Source organism: Chrysemys picta, chromosome 1 (assembly GCF_011386835.1).
Source record: "Chrysemys picta bellii isolate R12L10 chromosome 1, ASM1138683v2, whole genome shotgun sequence".
NCBI lineage: Eukaryota > Metazoa > Chordata > Testudines > Emydidae > Chrysemys > Chrysemys picta.
The window spans coordinates 349130773-349144698 of NC_088791.1; the positions used below are offsets into that span (position 1 = coordinate 349130773).

Here is a 13926-nt window from a genome sequence, read left to right on the forward strand (position 1 = left end):
ATGAAACGGTTATGAATTGCTGGTTATGATTATGCTATCTGTATGCATGTATATGTTTTGTATTTGAAGGTATGAGTATTGGCTCTGTACCTGGATTTCAAATGTTTGCTCCTGGGATAACGCCCACAAGGTAGTTAACCAGCACATCTTGGAGGGACTATTCAAATGGAGAAGCACATTAAAAGGACACTTAACTCACAATGGACCACGGGAGACGCCTATCTACAGATAATGGACTTTCCTGCTGTGACTAAGCAAAATTATGCATGGACATGTGACTTGCCGGTGTGATTCCAAACCCCATCTTGTCAACTGTGATTTTCCACTAGCTGTGCTGGGGGCTTTGTTTGAAACAGTGGGTTTTCCGGCACATGGCAGAAGCTATAAAAGGACCTGGAAACACCTCCATTTTGCCTCTTTCCTGTTCAAGCCTCTGGACTATGGACTTACACTAATGGAAGCATTCTAACCAAGGGACTGAGGTCCTTCCAATGATTTGGAAGCAACCAGAGATTTATCCAGCCAGCAGTTTATTCCATCACTGCTACAAGCCTGAACCAAGAACTTTGCAATTACTGTGTGTATTTGATTCCTTTAACGAATTTTAATTCTCACCTTTCTTTCTTTTTATGAATAAACCTTTAGATTTTAGATACTAAAGAATTGGCATCAGCGTGATTTTTGGGAAAGATCTAAGTTATATATTGACCTGGGTATGTGGCTGGTCATTTGAGATCAGAAGAATCTTTTATTTGAAGAGATTGGTTTTAAAGAACCACTCATCTCTAAGTCTAGTGTTTTTGGTGGTAATTCAAGGACTGGAATGCCTAAGGAAACTGCTTTTATGACTTCTTGTTAGCCAGTGTGGTGAAACGGAAGTTTATTTTTGTTGCTGGTTTGATATATCCTATGGGGGATTAGCCTTGGGGTGTATCTGCCCTACAACACACACAGTATCTTTGTTCTTTGTTCACACATATTAGCATAAGATATAAGAGTATCAAAAAGTCAAACCCAAAATTCTATCCCAGGCTAACAAACAGGCCTATATACTAACACAAGTACAGTACTGTCTATCTACACACACGTATCTACAGATACTGCAAGAGTATAGCTTATTTAGGCAGGAGAGACAGTTCTTTCAGGGGCCATCCATCACTAATGCATAGATGAAGATAGGCTAACGCATCCACCAAGATTTTCAAAAGCACCTAGGTTCATAGATTCATAGATTCTAGGACTGGAAGGGACCTCGAAAGGTCATCGAGTCCAGTCCCCTGCCCTCATGGCAGGACCAAATACTGTCTAGACCATCCCTGATAGACATTTATCTAACCTACTCTTAAATATCTCCAGAGATGGAGATTCCACAACCTCCCTAGGCAATTTATTCCAGTGTTTAACCACCCTGAGAGTTAGGAACTTTTTCCTAATGTCCAACCTAAACCTCCCTTACTGCAGTTTAAGCCCATTGCTTCTTGTTCTATCCTTAGAGACTAAGGTGAACACATTTTCTCCCTCCTCCTTATGACACCCTTTTAGATACCTCAAAACTGCTATCATGTGCCCTCTCGGTCTTTTCTTTTCCAAACTAAACAAACCCAATTCTTTCAGCCTTCCTTCATAGGTCATGTTCTCAAGACCTTTAATCATTCTTGTTGCTCTTCTCTGGACCCTCTCCAATTTCTCCACATCTTTCTTGAAATGCGGTGTCCAGAACTGGACACAATACTCCAGTTGAGGCCTAACCAGCGCAGAGTAGAGCGGAAGAATGACTTCTCGTGTCTTGCTCACAACACACCTGTTAATGCATCCCAGAATCGTGTTTGCTTTTTTTGCAACAGCATCACACTGTTGACTCATATTTAGCTTGTGGTCCACTATAACCCCTAGATCCCTTTCTGCCGTACTCCTTCCTAGACAGTCTCTTCCCATTCTGTATGTGTGAAACTGATTTTTCCTTCCTAAGTGGAGCACTTTGCATTTGTCTTTGTTAAACTTTATCCTGTTTAACTCAGACCATTTCTCCAATTTGTCTGACTGAGCTCTAAGTGCCTTTCAATGGGATTTTTGTTCCTAAGTCGCTTGAGCACTTTTGGAAATCCCAGCCTACGTGTTTCATTAAAAAAATATATCTCAGTATGTCCCGCTGGGGCGAGGAATGGAAAAGGCACAATAAGGGACAGATGCCAGTCACATCGCCTTATGCACTGCTGGGAGGTGCTCTGATGCTGCAGGATAGACATGGCACAAGAGCTTAGAATGGAATCGAATTTTATGATCCAATGAATACAGCTGTATAATGTACTCAGCTTTATATGTTTTACGTATTTCATTTCTCTTTTACCTCTTTGTTCAATAAAAACGTTGAAGCAAAAGGAGAAAGACACAATATCCTCTTTACTTCTTGTCCAGAACTATTGCGTTGAAATTTGCTATTAAAAAACTGGGGTCCTATCCTGAGAGGAGGCCATATTTTGGTGACCAGAGACATAAGTCCTACACACGTCTTTAATCGGTTTGTAATGGACTTCGGGATCCTTCCGGATGACAGGTGCCATATAAGTGGTAACCACAATAATTCCCGTGTCCTGGGTCTCAGTAAGCGAGGGAGAGGCAGAGAGGCAAAGCATGTTTATCTGCAACATGCACTGGATCAGAATGAAATTCCCAGCGGATTGAGCCATGCCCTGGTGGGCGGTTCGGAAAGCTGATAAATAACCCAACGCAGTAAGCCTGACAGATGGCAAACCCAGGCAGTAGGCAGCACCCACTGAGTTTTCCTATCTGATGAAGCAAGGAGAATTCTCGGCGTCTGTTACTGGTGGACCCTGGTGAGTTTGGACAATGCTGGCTGAAATGTCTTTAAACTGAGCTTGATTGTTTTGAGACACATATTCTACCAGCTCTACTCATGTTGAGTATAGAAAACTACCCGTCTCCCGCAAGATGATGGGTGTCCTCGGACATGCTGAACACCCTTAGCTCCCCTTGACTTCAGTAGGAGATGGGGTTTGACAGCTGCTGGCAGAATTGATCTCTTAGCATAGACAGGGAGACTTCTCAAAGTGCCGGAAGAAGATACTCAGAGGCTGTCTTCTTAATGGAACTGAGATGTGGTGAGTGCCGTTAGTATTGGTAGGTGTAGGTAAGGACTAGTCATTCATTTATTTATTTTGCCATTTAGTAATTTGTGCTTGGCCAGCATATATTCTTGTTGAGTGCACATAAGCAATCAGAGGAGCAACGTCTTCAAGTTGCATCCAAGATAACGATCCACTCAAGACAATGATTCACAGATTCATAAAGTTTAAGGCCAGAAGGGCCATTAGGTCATTTAGTTTAAGGCCAGAAGGACCATTAGGTCATCTAGCCCAGTGGTTTTCAAGCTGTGGGTTGCAACCCAGTACTGGGTCGCGGAATGTAAGGCACTGCGTCGCGGCATCTCTGGTCAGCACCAACGATGGGGCTGATAAAAGTCCTGTCGGCGGTGCTGCCCGGCTAAGGCAGGCTAGTCCCTTCCTGTTCCGACACCGCGCTGCGCCCGAGAAGTGGCCAGCAGCGGGTCCGGCTCCTAGGCTTGGGGGCAACAGAGCTCTGCACTCTGCCCCCGCCATGAGCACCAGCTCCACACTTCCATTGCCCCAACTCTGAGCCCCAGTCCCCTGCCCCAGCCCTGAGCCACCCCAAACCCAGAGCCCCCTCATGCACCCCAAACTCCTCATCCCCGGCCCCATGCCACAACCAGCATCCCGAGCCCAGAGCCCTGACCCGCTCCCTCACCTCAATCCCATGCCCCATCCCTGAGCTCCCTCCCACACTCTTAACCCCTCATTCCCGATCCCATCCCACAGCCCTCACCCCCACTGCTCTCACCCCAGCACCCCAACCCTCTGCCCCAGCCCTGAGCCCCTCCCACACCCCAAACCCCTCATCCCCCATTGGGTCATGGGCATCAACAATTTTCTTCAACTCGGTTGACAGAAAAAAAGTTTGAAAACCACCTATCTAGTCTGACCTCTTGTATATCACAGGCTGCAGAATTTCTCCCAGTTACCCCCGTATTGAGCCCAATGACTTGTGTTTGACTAACACAAAACATGTGTTCCTCTAAAGCATATCTTCCAGGAAGGCATCCAGTCTTGGTTTGGAGATAGCAGGAGAATCCACCACCTCCCTTGGGAGTTTGTTCCACTGGTTAAGCACCTTCGCAGTTAATAATGTGTGCCTCATTTCCAAATTTAATTTGTCTGGCTTCAGTTTCCAGCCATTGGTTCTTGTTATACTTTTCCCTGCTATATTAAAGAGCCCATTAGTAGCTGGTATTTTGCTATGTGAAGGTGCTTCTCCACTGTCATCAAGTCAGCTCTCAGTCTCCCTTTGGATAAGCTAAGGAGGTTCAGCTCTTGAAGTTTCTGTCTAGCATTTTCTCCAGCCCTTCAATCATGTTTGTGGCTCTTTTCTGCACCCTCTCCAATTTTTCAATCTGGGCACCGGACCTGGATGCAGTATTCCAGCATTGGTCTTACCAATGCCAAATACAGAAGTAAGGTCACCACCCTACTTCTACTCACTTCACCCCTCTTTATACAGCCACGGGTAAGTTGGAAACAACAGAGGAGGAGAAACATCTGGGTGTATTAGTCAGTCCCAGGATGACTGTGAGCCACGTTATGATGCAGCTGTGAACAAGGCAAATGAGATCCTAGAATGTGTCAGGTGAGATAGGGAAGTGTTAATATCCTTATACCAGACACTGGTGAGACTTCCTCTGGCATCCTGTGTAAAATTCTGATCACTCCTGTTCCAGAAAGAAGAATTCAGACTGGAACAGGTGTGAAGAAAGGCTCCTAGGATGGTCAGGACAATGGAGAGCCTGGCTTTCAAGGAGACTAAAGAACTTGGCTCGTTTAGCCTAAAACAACACAGGCTGAGCATGGATTTGATTGCTTTATAAATACAGCGGTGGTGGGGGGTAAACACCAGGGAGGGAGACGAGCTCCTGAAGCGAAAGGCCAGTGTTGGGAAAAGAACAAACAGGGAGAAACTGGGTAAACTGAGGCTGGAAAGGAGAAGGAGATTTCTGACCATCCAAGGAGGGAGGTTCTGGAACAGCCGCCCAACAGGAGCAGTGGGGAGCAAACAACCCAGCTGATTTTAAGATGGAGTGTAACAATGCAGTTCTGGCGGGACCCAACGGAGAGTGCCAATTCAGGACAAATTGCTTAGACCAGGGCAGTTACAGCCCAAGGCTGGGGTTTCTCCACCTCGAAGGCAAACCCAACCAGCCAGACAAAGAGGACTTTGGTCTTACCCCACTGGCTAACCACAAGTCACACAAGCAATTCCCTCAGACACTCCAGTTTCCAGTATCACCACCAGTGCCACTCGTTATGGGGACAAATGGTTATGAAAACCAACACCCCAGTAAAAGAAAAAAGGTTCTCCCGATCCCAGAGGACCAAGCCCCAGACCCAGGTCAATATACAAATCAGATCTTACCCACAAATCACGCTGTTGCCAGTCCTTTAGAATCTAAAATCTAAAGATTTATTCATAAAAAGAAAAAGATCTAGATGAGAGCTAGAATTGGTTAAAGTAATCAGTTACATACAGTAATGGCAAAGTTCTTGGTTTAGACTTGTAGCAATGATGGAATAAACTGCAGGTTCAAATCAAGTCTCTGGAGTACATCCCCAGCTGGGATGGGTCATTCAGTCCTTTGTGTAGAGCTTCCATTTATAGCAAAGTCCCTCCAGAGGTAAGAAGCAGGATTGAAGACAAGATGGAGATGAGGCATCAGCCTTTTATAGTCTTTTCCAGGTGTACAAACACCTCTTTGTTCTTACTGTGGAAAATTACAGCAAAATGGCGTCTGGAGTCACATGGGCAAGTCCCTGCATACTTTGCTGAGTCACAAGGTGTATCTGCCTTCTCTCAATGGGTTCATTGTATAGCTGATGGTCCTTAATGGGCCATCAAGTAAGCTAGGCAGAGCTGACACCAACTTGTCTGGGGTATCACCCAGAACCATAGCCGAAGTTTGAAATACAGACAGTATAGAGCCAATATTCATAACTTCAACTACAAAAATGATCCACATATACAGATAGTATAACCATAACCAGCAAACCATAACCTTGTCTTAGACTCCTTATTTGACCTCCTTTATACCAGATCTGGTGCCACTACAGGACCTTGGTTGCAACAATGATCTATATGGTCCCAGTTCATGTCAATAACGTCACATGGAGCTTGACAGGTTTATGCACCAGATGATATGCCGAGGTCGCCTGCCATAGCAAGGACTGGGCTCATTGACCGAGAAGGTCCCTTTTCGTCTTATGTCTCTATGGGCCACATTCGCCCATTTTGCATCTCACTGGGAGCTCCTGTGGAGTTGTTTGTCCACTATAACTCTGTGCTGGGCCCTGGCCGATGGATTTGTCCCTCAGGATATTCAGGAGAAAGCATGACTCAGCGTTAGCGTCTGGGAAAAGGAATTGTTCTTGGGTTCTTGTTTCGTGATGTCACAGGAGTGTAATTCTCTGAGTTTCTGGTAATCTCAGCATGCCGAGCTGCCAGCTGCTCCCTCCCCAACCCCTAGCCCCAGAGAGGAAGGATGGTTCAGGGGCTGAAGTGGACGAAAAAGCATGGACTCCTGTGTTCAGTTCTGGTGTCTACAGTTCAAGAAGGACGTTGCCCTGTTGGGCTGCCCCTCGCAATGATCCTGACCCCACCTTCTGCTTGAGCACTGAGAACCTCTCTAGCACTGGAGATAGACCTCACACTCTGCATCCACATTTCCATCATCACCAAGCTTGGGGATAGCAGGATCTAGGGAAGGAGGTTGTTTGGGTCCCATAGTGAACTAGCAGCAGACATTTGGAGCTGGGCTTGGGTCACTCCCTTGTCTATTAAGAATGTGCATGGCCTTGCTTAGCCATTGTGTGCATGTCTCATGCCTGAACAAGGTGAGAGACCCTCTGAGCTGTGCCACAGGAACCCAGTGGCTCTGCGAGCCAGTCACTGTTATGTCCGGCTGTTTGCAGCATAACCCTGTTCCATAAAAGCGGGGGCTCTGTAGCCCAGTGCAGAGGGACACAGCGTTGTTCGTATATAGGTCTTTTTGTTAGCCTGGGATAGAATTTTGGGTTTGACCTTTTGATACTCTTATACTAAAATGTCTAAACAAGGGACAAAGACACTGTGACGTTACTTCTGCCTAGTCAGCTAGATTTGTTAGTACAATGGGAACAGATAAGATCCGTTAAAGTGTTACTCCAGAGCACACTTTCAGATTGCCTCGACCCATATCTCAAGGCAAGGTCAAGCAACCAGTCAGGAGGGGCAAAGGGGCTTTGGAGAGGAGGTATAAAATACTAAAAGACCAAAGAAATGCCCGTCCCTGGCCAGAGCACAACCTCACTCCTTGCCCCTTCTATGGGGTACAAAAGGGGTGGGACGAAGACCCCAGACCCAAAATGGAACATGACCCTAAGTTGTAAGGGGTGGGACTGTGGGCATGCATTGGGCCTGCTAAGAAGGAGGAGATGGGAACAGGGGAATGGGGAAGGGGAAGTGAGAATGGGAATAGAGAATGGGGAAAGGGGAATAGGGAATGGGGACACAAGCAAGGCTCTCCGGTGTCAGAGCTGGGAAGGGGGTGTGACGTTATTGACATAAACTGGGACCATATAGATCATTGTTGCAACCAAGGTCCTGTAGTGGCACCCAAATCTTGTATAAAGGGGGTCAAATGGGGTGTCTAAGACAAGGTTATGGTTTACTGGTTATGATTATGCTGTCTATATGTGTGTATCAGTTTTGTAGTTGAAGTTATGAATATTGGCTCTATACTGTCTGTATGGCAAACTTATGCTATGCTGCTGGGTGACATCCCAGACAAGCTGGGATTAGCTCTGCCTAGCCTGCTTGATGGCCCATTAAGGACCATCAGCTATACAATGGACCCATTGAGAGAAGGCAAATATGCCTTGAGACTCAGCAAAGTATGCAGGGGCTGGCCCATGTGACTCCAGGCTCCATTTTGCTGTAATTTTCCACAGTAAGAACAAAGAGGTGTTCTTACACCTGGAAAAGACTATATAAGGCTGATGCCTCATCTCCATCTTGTCTTCAATCCTGCTTCTTACCTCTGGAGGAACTTTGCTACAAACTGAAGCTTTGAACAGAGGACTGAGGACCCATCCCAGCGGGGGATGTATTCCAGAGACATGATTCGAACCTGCAGTTTATTCCATCGCTGCTACAAGCCTGAACCAAGAACTTTGCCATTACTGTATGTAATTGATTCCATTTAACCAATTCTATCTCTCATCTCTATCTTTTTCCTTTTATGAATAAACCTTTAGAAAAATTTGTCACAGGGGGACACAGGGTAAATGCTCTGCGGCATCAGAACTGGGAAGGGGAACACTGTGGAACAGACTCTGCCGGCATTTGGAGCTGTGGACAAGTTTGCTTGGAACTAACCCCAATAAACATCACATTGTCTGGACTTGGCACTTCGGGTCTTCTGCTTTCTGTCTGCGTGACAAGAACCAGGGGAGGGGGTGAAGGGAAAGACCTCTAACAAGCGTCTCTGTCACTGATGGACTATGTGACCAGAAAAGTCCACTAACTAACCCTCAATGCCTGCGTTTGTGGGTGCGCCGCTTGAGATACAGCCAGCAGTGCTAGCTCCTGGGATTTTATTGGGAGTCTCGCACTATTTTCTTAAAGCACCAACTTCTGGGATCAAGACATTGCGTGGGAATCTCAGCTTTCAGTTTGCCTAAGAAAGTTTTCTTTTAAAAGTGAGTTGCAGAAAAGCTCGAAACCCTGAATCAGGTGCACCCCAAAGGCTCAGTCACCAAAGGCACATGAAAAAAAAACACGCACTAGTGTATTTTTAAATCTCATTATTTTTAAACCAGTCTCATGATTTTGGGGGCTGTGACTCATACTTGTTGAGTAGGGCTGGGCGATACTGCGTACCTAGTTCAAAAGTCACGCTCTCATTCAGCCACAAGGTGCTGGGCTCAACCCCAGAATTCGATGAGTGAAATTCCCTGGCCTGTGTTTTGCAGAAGCTCAGTACAGATGATTGCAACGGATCTTACTGTCCCTAATACCTGTGAACGTGGGTATGCAAAGTCTGATGTGCCCCAGATTACTGGACAATGGAAAACGTTTGCCTTGACCTATTTCTAGTCTCATGGGCTCAGATTTCTCCTCTGTAATAATGCCGATGATTTTCTTGGCAGTGCACAAACCAAAAAGAAATGTGTCCTCTATCCCCAGACGAGCTCTTGCAAGCTATAAACCTATTACACGATGTTCCCATTTGAGTGCCAACAGCTGCCAGGACTGGGGCACTGTACTGGGAAATATTTGCAGACTGTGCAGCCCCTGGAGACACTGAGGGACTGATTCTGATCATATTCAAACCAGTGTAAACCCACTAACATTACTAGAGTGAGGCCAGCAGCAGTGAGATCAGAATGGCACTTGCTGTGTGTAGTGGGGTGGCTGCCCCACTCCCTGAGAGTATGGGCTGCAGCAGGCCAATGCGCCTGCAGAGACAGGCAGCCACTTAGAGAAGGGCTTATTGGGAGCCAATCGGGGCCCAGATTGGAGACAGCCAATCAGGGCCAGGCTCACCCGTATAAAAAGGCTGCTCAGGGAGAGGAGAGTCAGTCTGTCCCAGGCCTTTGAGAGGAGAAGGTATGTCTCCAGAGCTGGGAGACTAGCACCTGGACAGCGCAATGCTGGCCAGGCTAGGGGGAGCAGAAGGAAGCTCTAGCTCGTAGCCTGCCAGGCTGCAGGCCCTGAAGAGAAGGGCCTAGCGGGTGCAAGGGGCCATAGGGGAAGCGGCCCAGGAAAGTGGACAGATGAGGGGAGAGAAGGAGGACAGAAAGGCTGCCGCCAGAGGGTCCCTGGGTCGGGCAGAGGGCGGGCCTCAGTCCTTCCCTTCCCCCCTTGCAGTACGCCCAGCCATCGGCCAAAGGGAGCGGCCATTATAGACTACGCCATATCCCTGACAGAAGCGATTAGACTTTGGGGGTGTGGTTGAACATGGTGGCTGGGGCGCAGAGAGACTACTGATCATCCCCCCACCCCCAGAAGGGGGTGTGGATGGACTGAGGGGCACTGCAGGAGGGCAGTGGTCCTGAAGAGGACAACACGAGCTGGAGAGCAATGCGGGCTCAGACGCCAACCAAGGGCAAGACAACGGGCGGAACACCACCGGGAGAGGGCGCTCCACTGGACTGAGCTAATTCCCGAGGACAACCAGCAGGAAGCACTGGGTGGTAAGTCCCAACCTTGCCACACTGATACTGATAACGATAATTGTTTTGATTCCAGGCTTATGTAAAGGCAGCTGGAAAATAGCAACACGTCCCACCCATGTCAGCTTCCAACAACAGCAGCTCCAGCGCTTCCACCTTCACCTTGATTGGAATCCCAGGGCTGGAGGCAGTGAATTTCTGGCTGGCTTTCCTTCTGTGCTCGCTGTACCTCTTCGCTGTCCTCGGGAACGGCACCATTATTTATATCATCAAAGCCGAGGAAAGCCTCCATGAGCCCATGTACCTTTTCCTCTGCATGCTTGCAGCTATCGACATGCTGCTTTCCACATCCACCATGCCCAAAATGATGGACCTCCTCTGGTTCAACTCCACCACCATTGGGTTCGATGCCTGCCTGCTCCAGATGTTCTGCATCCACTCTCTGTCTGCCATGGAGTCCACCATCTTGCTGGCCATGGCTTTTGATCGCTACGTGGCCATATGCTGTCCCCTGCGGCACGCAGCCATTCTCACCAGCCCCAGAATAGCCAAGATAGGGCTGGCAGCGGTAATCAGAGGAGCTACCGTGATGGCCCCCTTGCCCATTTTTATTAAAAGGCTGCCCTTCTGCAGCTCCAGAGTCCTCTCCCATTCCTACTGCTTGCACCAGGACGTGATGAAGCTGGCCTGTGCCGACATAAAGGTCAATATAATCTATGGTTTGATTGTTATTACCTCTGTCATTGGGTTGGACTCCCTGCTGATCTCCCTGTCGTACGTCTTCATTCTCAGAGCCGCCTTGAGTCTGAGCCAAGAGGCCCGGCTCAAAGCGCTGGGCACCTGCATCTCCCACGTCTGTGCCGTCTTCCTGTTCTACGTGCCATTCATTGGCCTATCCATGGTGCACAGGTTTGGGAAGATACAGGGTTCCAACATCCATGTCGTAATGGCCAACGTCCACTTGCTGGTGCCCCCGGTACTCAACCCAATAGTGTATGGGGTGAAAACCAAGCAAATCCGTCAAAGGATCACAAGGCTGTTCCAAAGAACTACACACTGATGGGACCTTTTATCTAGCCAGCTGCATAGTCAACCAAAACAGAAGCAATAATTAATAACCCACATGGCCAATCCAGAACATCACTCGACAAGCAGGACAATTCCCCACGCATCCTTGTACTCAAAGCAAACCCAGTGTAGATCACAGTGGCACATAGCCAGTCCCTGGAGTTTCCCTTTCGTCCAACAGCCACAGCTAGAGCGGCACCAACAGGGGAACAAGAGAGGAGTTTGGGTAAGCCAGCCCTCTCCCCTGCCCTCCTCATCAGATCCTGCGGCAGCCACCCAAACGCAGCAGATCCCAGCAGCCTCGCTTCCCGCCAGAAGCCTGAGGAACTTCAGGGTGGCCTAAGAGAGCCACCAGTCCCTGGAACTGGCATTGAAATCAACAGATTTCCGTCTAGCACTGAACACAGCGTATGACCTCCTAACTTCAGTTCCATGGATGACACTGATACACCACGTCAGAGAGGAATACACGACACCAGTCTCTTAATAGCGGAGAATAAATAACAGCTGCCAGAAAAGGAATAAATGACGCATGATCTTACATCTGGTACTTCTGGGGGAATTCTGTGCCAAAACATTAAAATTCTACACCAAAACATTAAAAATTCTGCACACAATATTTGAAAATTCTTCAAATGTCTGCATATTTTATTTGTCAAAATAACACCAGAGAATCATGCTAGTTATGATTATTTTGGTAATTTATTTCATAATATCTGTCAGCGAGTATGTCTGTAACAATACAGACTTAAAAAAAAAAAGAGTCTGTCCTCCACCCCACTAGCCATTCTGAACCCCCCAGCAGCCCTGTGTGCCCCACTCTGTCCTAACCTGGCTCTATAGGCAGGCTGCTGTGATGAACTCTGCTCTGGGGGAATTCTGCAGCGCCGGGCATAGAATTTTGTATTTTCCCACATAAACAACATTTTGCCTAAGAAGTGCTGCAGTTCCGCCTTTGTCCACCAGAGGCCGCTGTGGCGTTAGACCAGCAGAGCTGGCTCTTCTGGTGCCACAGCGGCCTCTGGTGGGAAAAAGGCAGAACTGCAGCACTTCCTAGGCAAATATCAGGGGGTAGCCGTGTTAGTCTATATCCACAAAAACAACAAGGAGTCCGGTGGCACCTTAAAGACTGACAGATTTATTTGGGCATAAGCTTTTGTGGGTAAAAAACCCACTTCTTCAGATGCATAGAGTGAAAATTACAGATACAGACATAAATATACTGCCACACGAAGAGAACACCTTACAAGTGGAGAACCACTTCTTCCTAGGCAAAATGTATTTTATGTGGGAAAATACAAAATTATGCGCGACAGATGAATTCTGCACATCCACAGATGCGCAGAATTCACCCAGGAGTAATCTGATTGAAGGACGCTTATCATGTCTGTTACCATTAAATACTATGTGTGGGAATAGGACAATACTCTCAAGCACCCTATGGCCATGTTCAGTTTTTTCCAAACGCATGCAAATTAAGGACACCTGTACGTTACTCACTAGTATACTTAAGCACTCCTATTTGCTCCTGGAACTACTTTCCCGGGGGCATGTTTGTACATCCTAGTTCTTCTATCTGCCCCAAGGTTCACATTTTGGTGGAGAAACTTGACGCTGTACTTTTTTCAAGCCATTCTATAGAGTAGAGGTGAAAATGCTCTGATGCCCCTAAAACACAGAGCCGGAGCTTGTGTAAACTGGCGTCACTCCGCTGACACTGAGGAACTGGCCCAGACACTCTTATTCCCCTGCGTCTGAAAGGGCCATGTTTACAGGAGAAATTACATTTACATTTTCACACTCGTGTCAATATTTTTATCTCCTTTCTTTACTCAAAATGTTCAGTGTTTGTCTCAGACATCAATGTCAGAAATCATGGGCTATAACAGGTGTCCCGGATCCACAGGATTGGTGCTGCAGTTCCCCCAGTTTTGGAACAGTCTCTAGAAGGAATCCCGTCGGTGTGCCGGACCCCCTCGGGGTCTTGCTCTTCCTCTAGCGTGAGCCACACGGCTTCACCATCTCCTTAAACTGAACCGCTGGGTTCTCATGAGCCATGTTCAGTGAGACCGACTGAGGCAGACCTCTGCTGGAGGCTCATCCACTCTTCAGGGATTCATGCTCCTTGCCCAGCATTTGCAGCGGCATTCACAAACCAGTAGGGTTTAGTCATTGACTGGAACACGGCATAGGTAGATGTGGCGAAATACAAAACTCAGCTTACATGTGTTGACTGAGGCCCGGTGATTTCCTTAGGGTTCTATCTGAAGAACATGCTTCGGAATTCAGAAATCCAGAGAAGAATGCACTAAATTAGCCGGGAACATCTCAGAAGAGTATCTCCAACCCACTCGCCGGGCGCTCAGAACAATTCAGAGCAGCGTTTTGTTGTTCTGACGTTACCGAGTTCCATAAAAATCCCTCATTGGGTCTGAAATCCCTTCTTTTGTTTTCAAAAGAGAAGATGCCATTTTGGACGTAATTCAACCTTATATCATCAGACACTGCCCTCTAGAGTTAAGCTGGTGTCACTGTTTAGTGGGCACAAGGGGGTGTTTTTAAG

General features: G+C 47.4%; 1 protein-coding gene across 1 annotated transcript; it reads left to right on the forward strand.

The window, feature by feature from the left end:
* The first annotated feature begins 9679 nt into the window (after window positions 1–9679).
* LOC101946843 (olfactory receptor 51E1-like) lies at window positions 9680–11979 on the forward strand. The gene has a single exon (XM_008177900.3). The coding sequence runs from the start codon at window positions 10414–10416 to the stop codon at window positions 11353–11355; it is 942 nt and encodes a 313-aa protein (XP_008176122.2). The 5' UTR covers window positions 9680–10413; the 3' UTR covers window positions 11356–11979.
* The last annotated feature ends 1947 nt before the right edge of the window (window positions 11980–13926 follow it).

Excerpts from the sequence above, each read along its gene's own strand:
- LOC101946843 (XM_008177900.3), top strand. The coding sequence starts at position 10,414 with ATGTCAGCTTCCAACAACAGCAGCTCCAGCGCTTCCACCTTCACCTTG.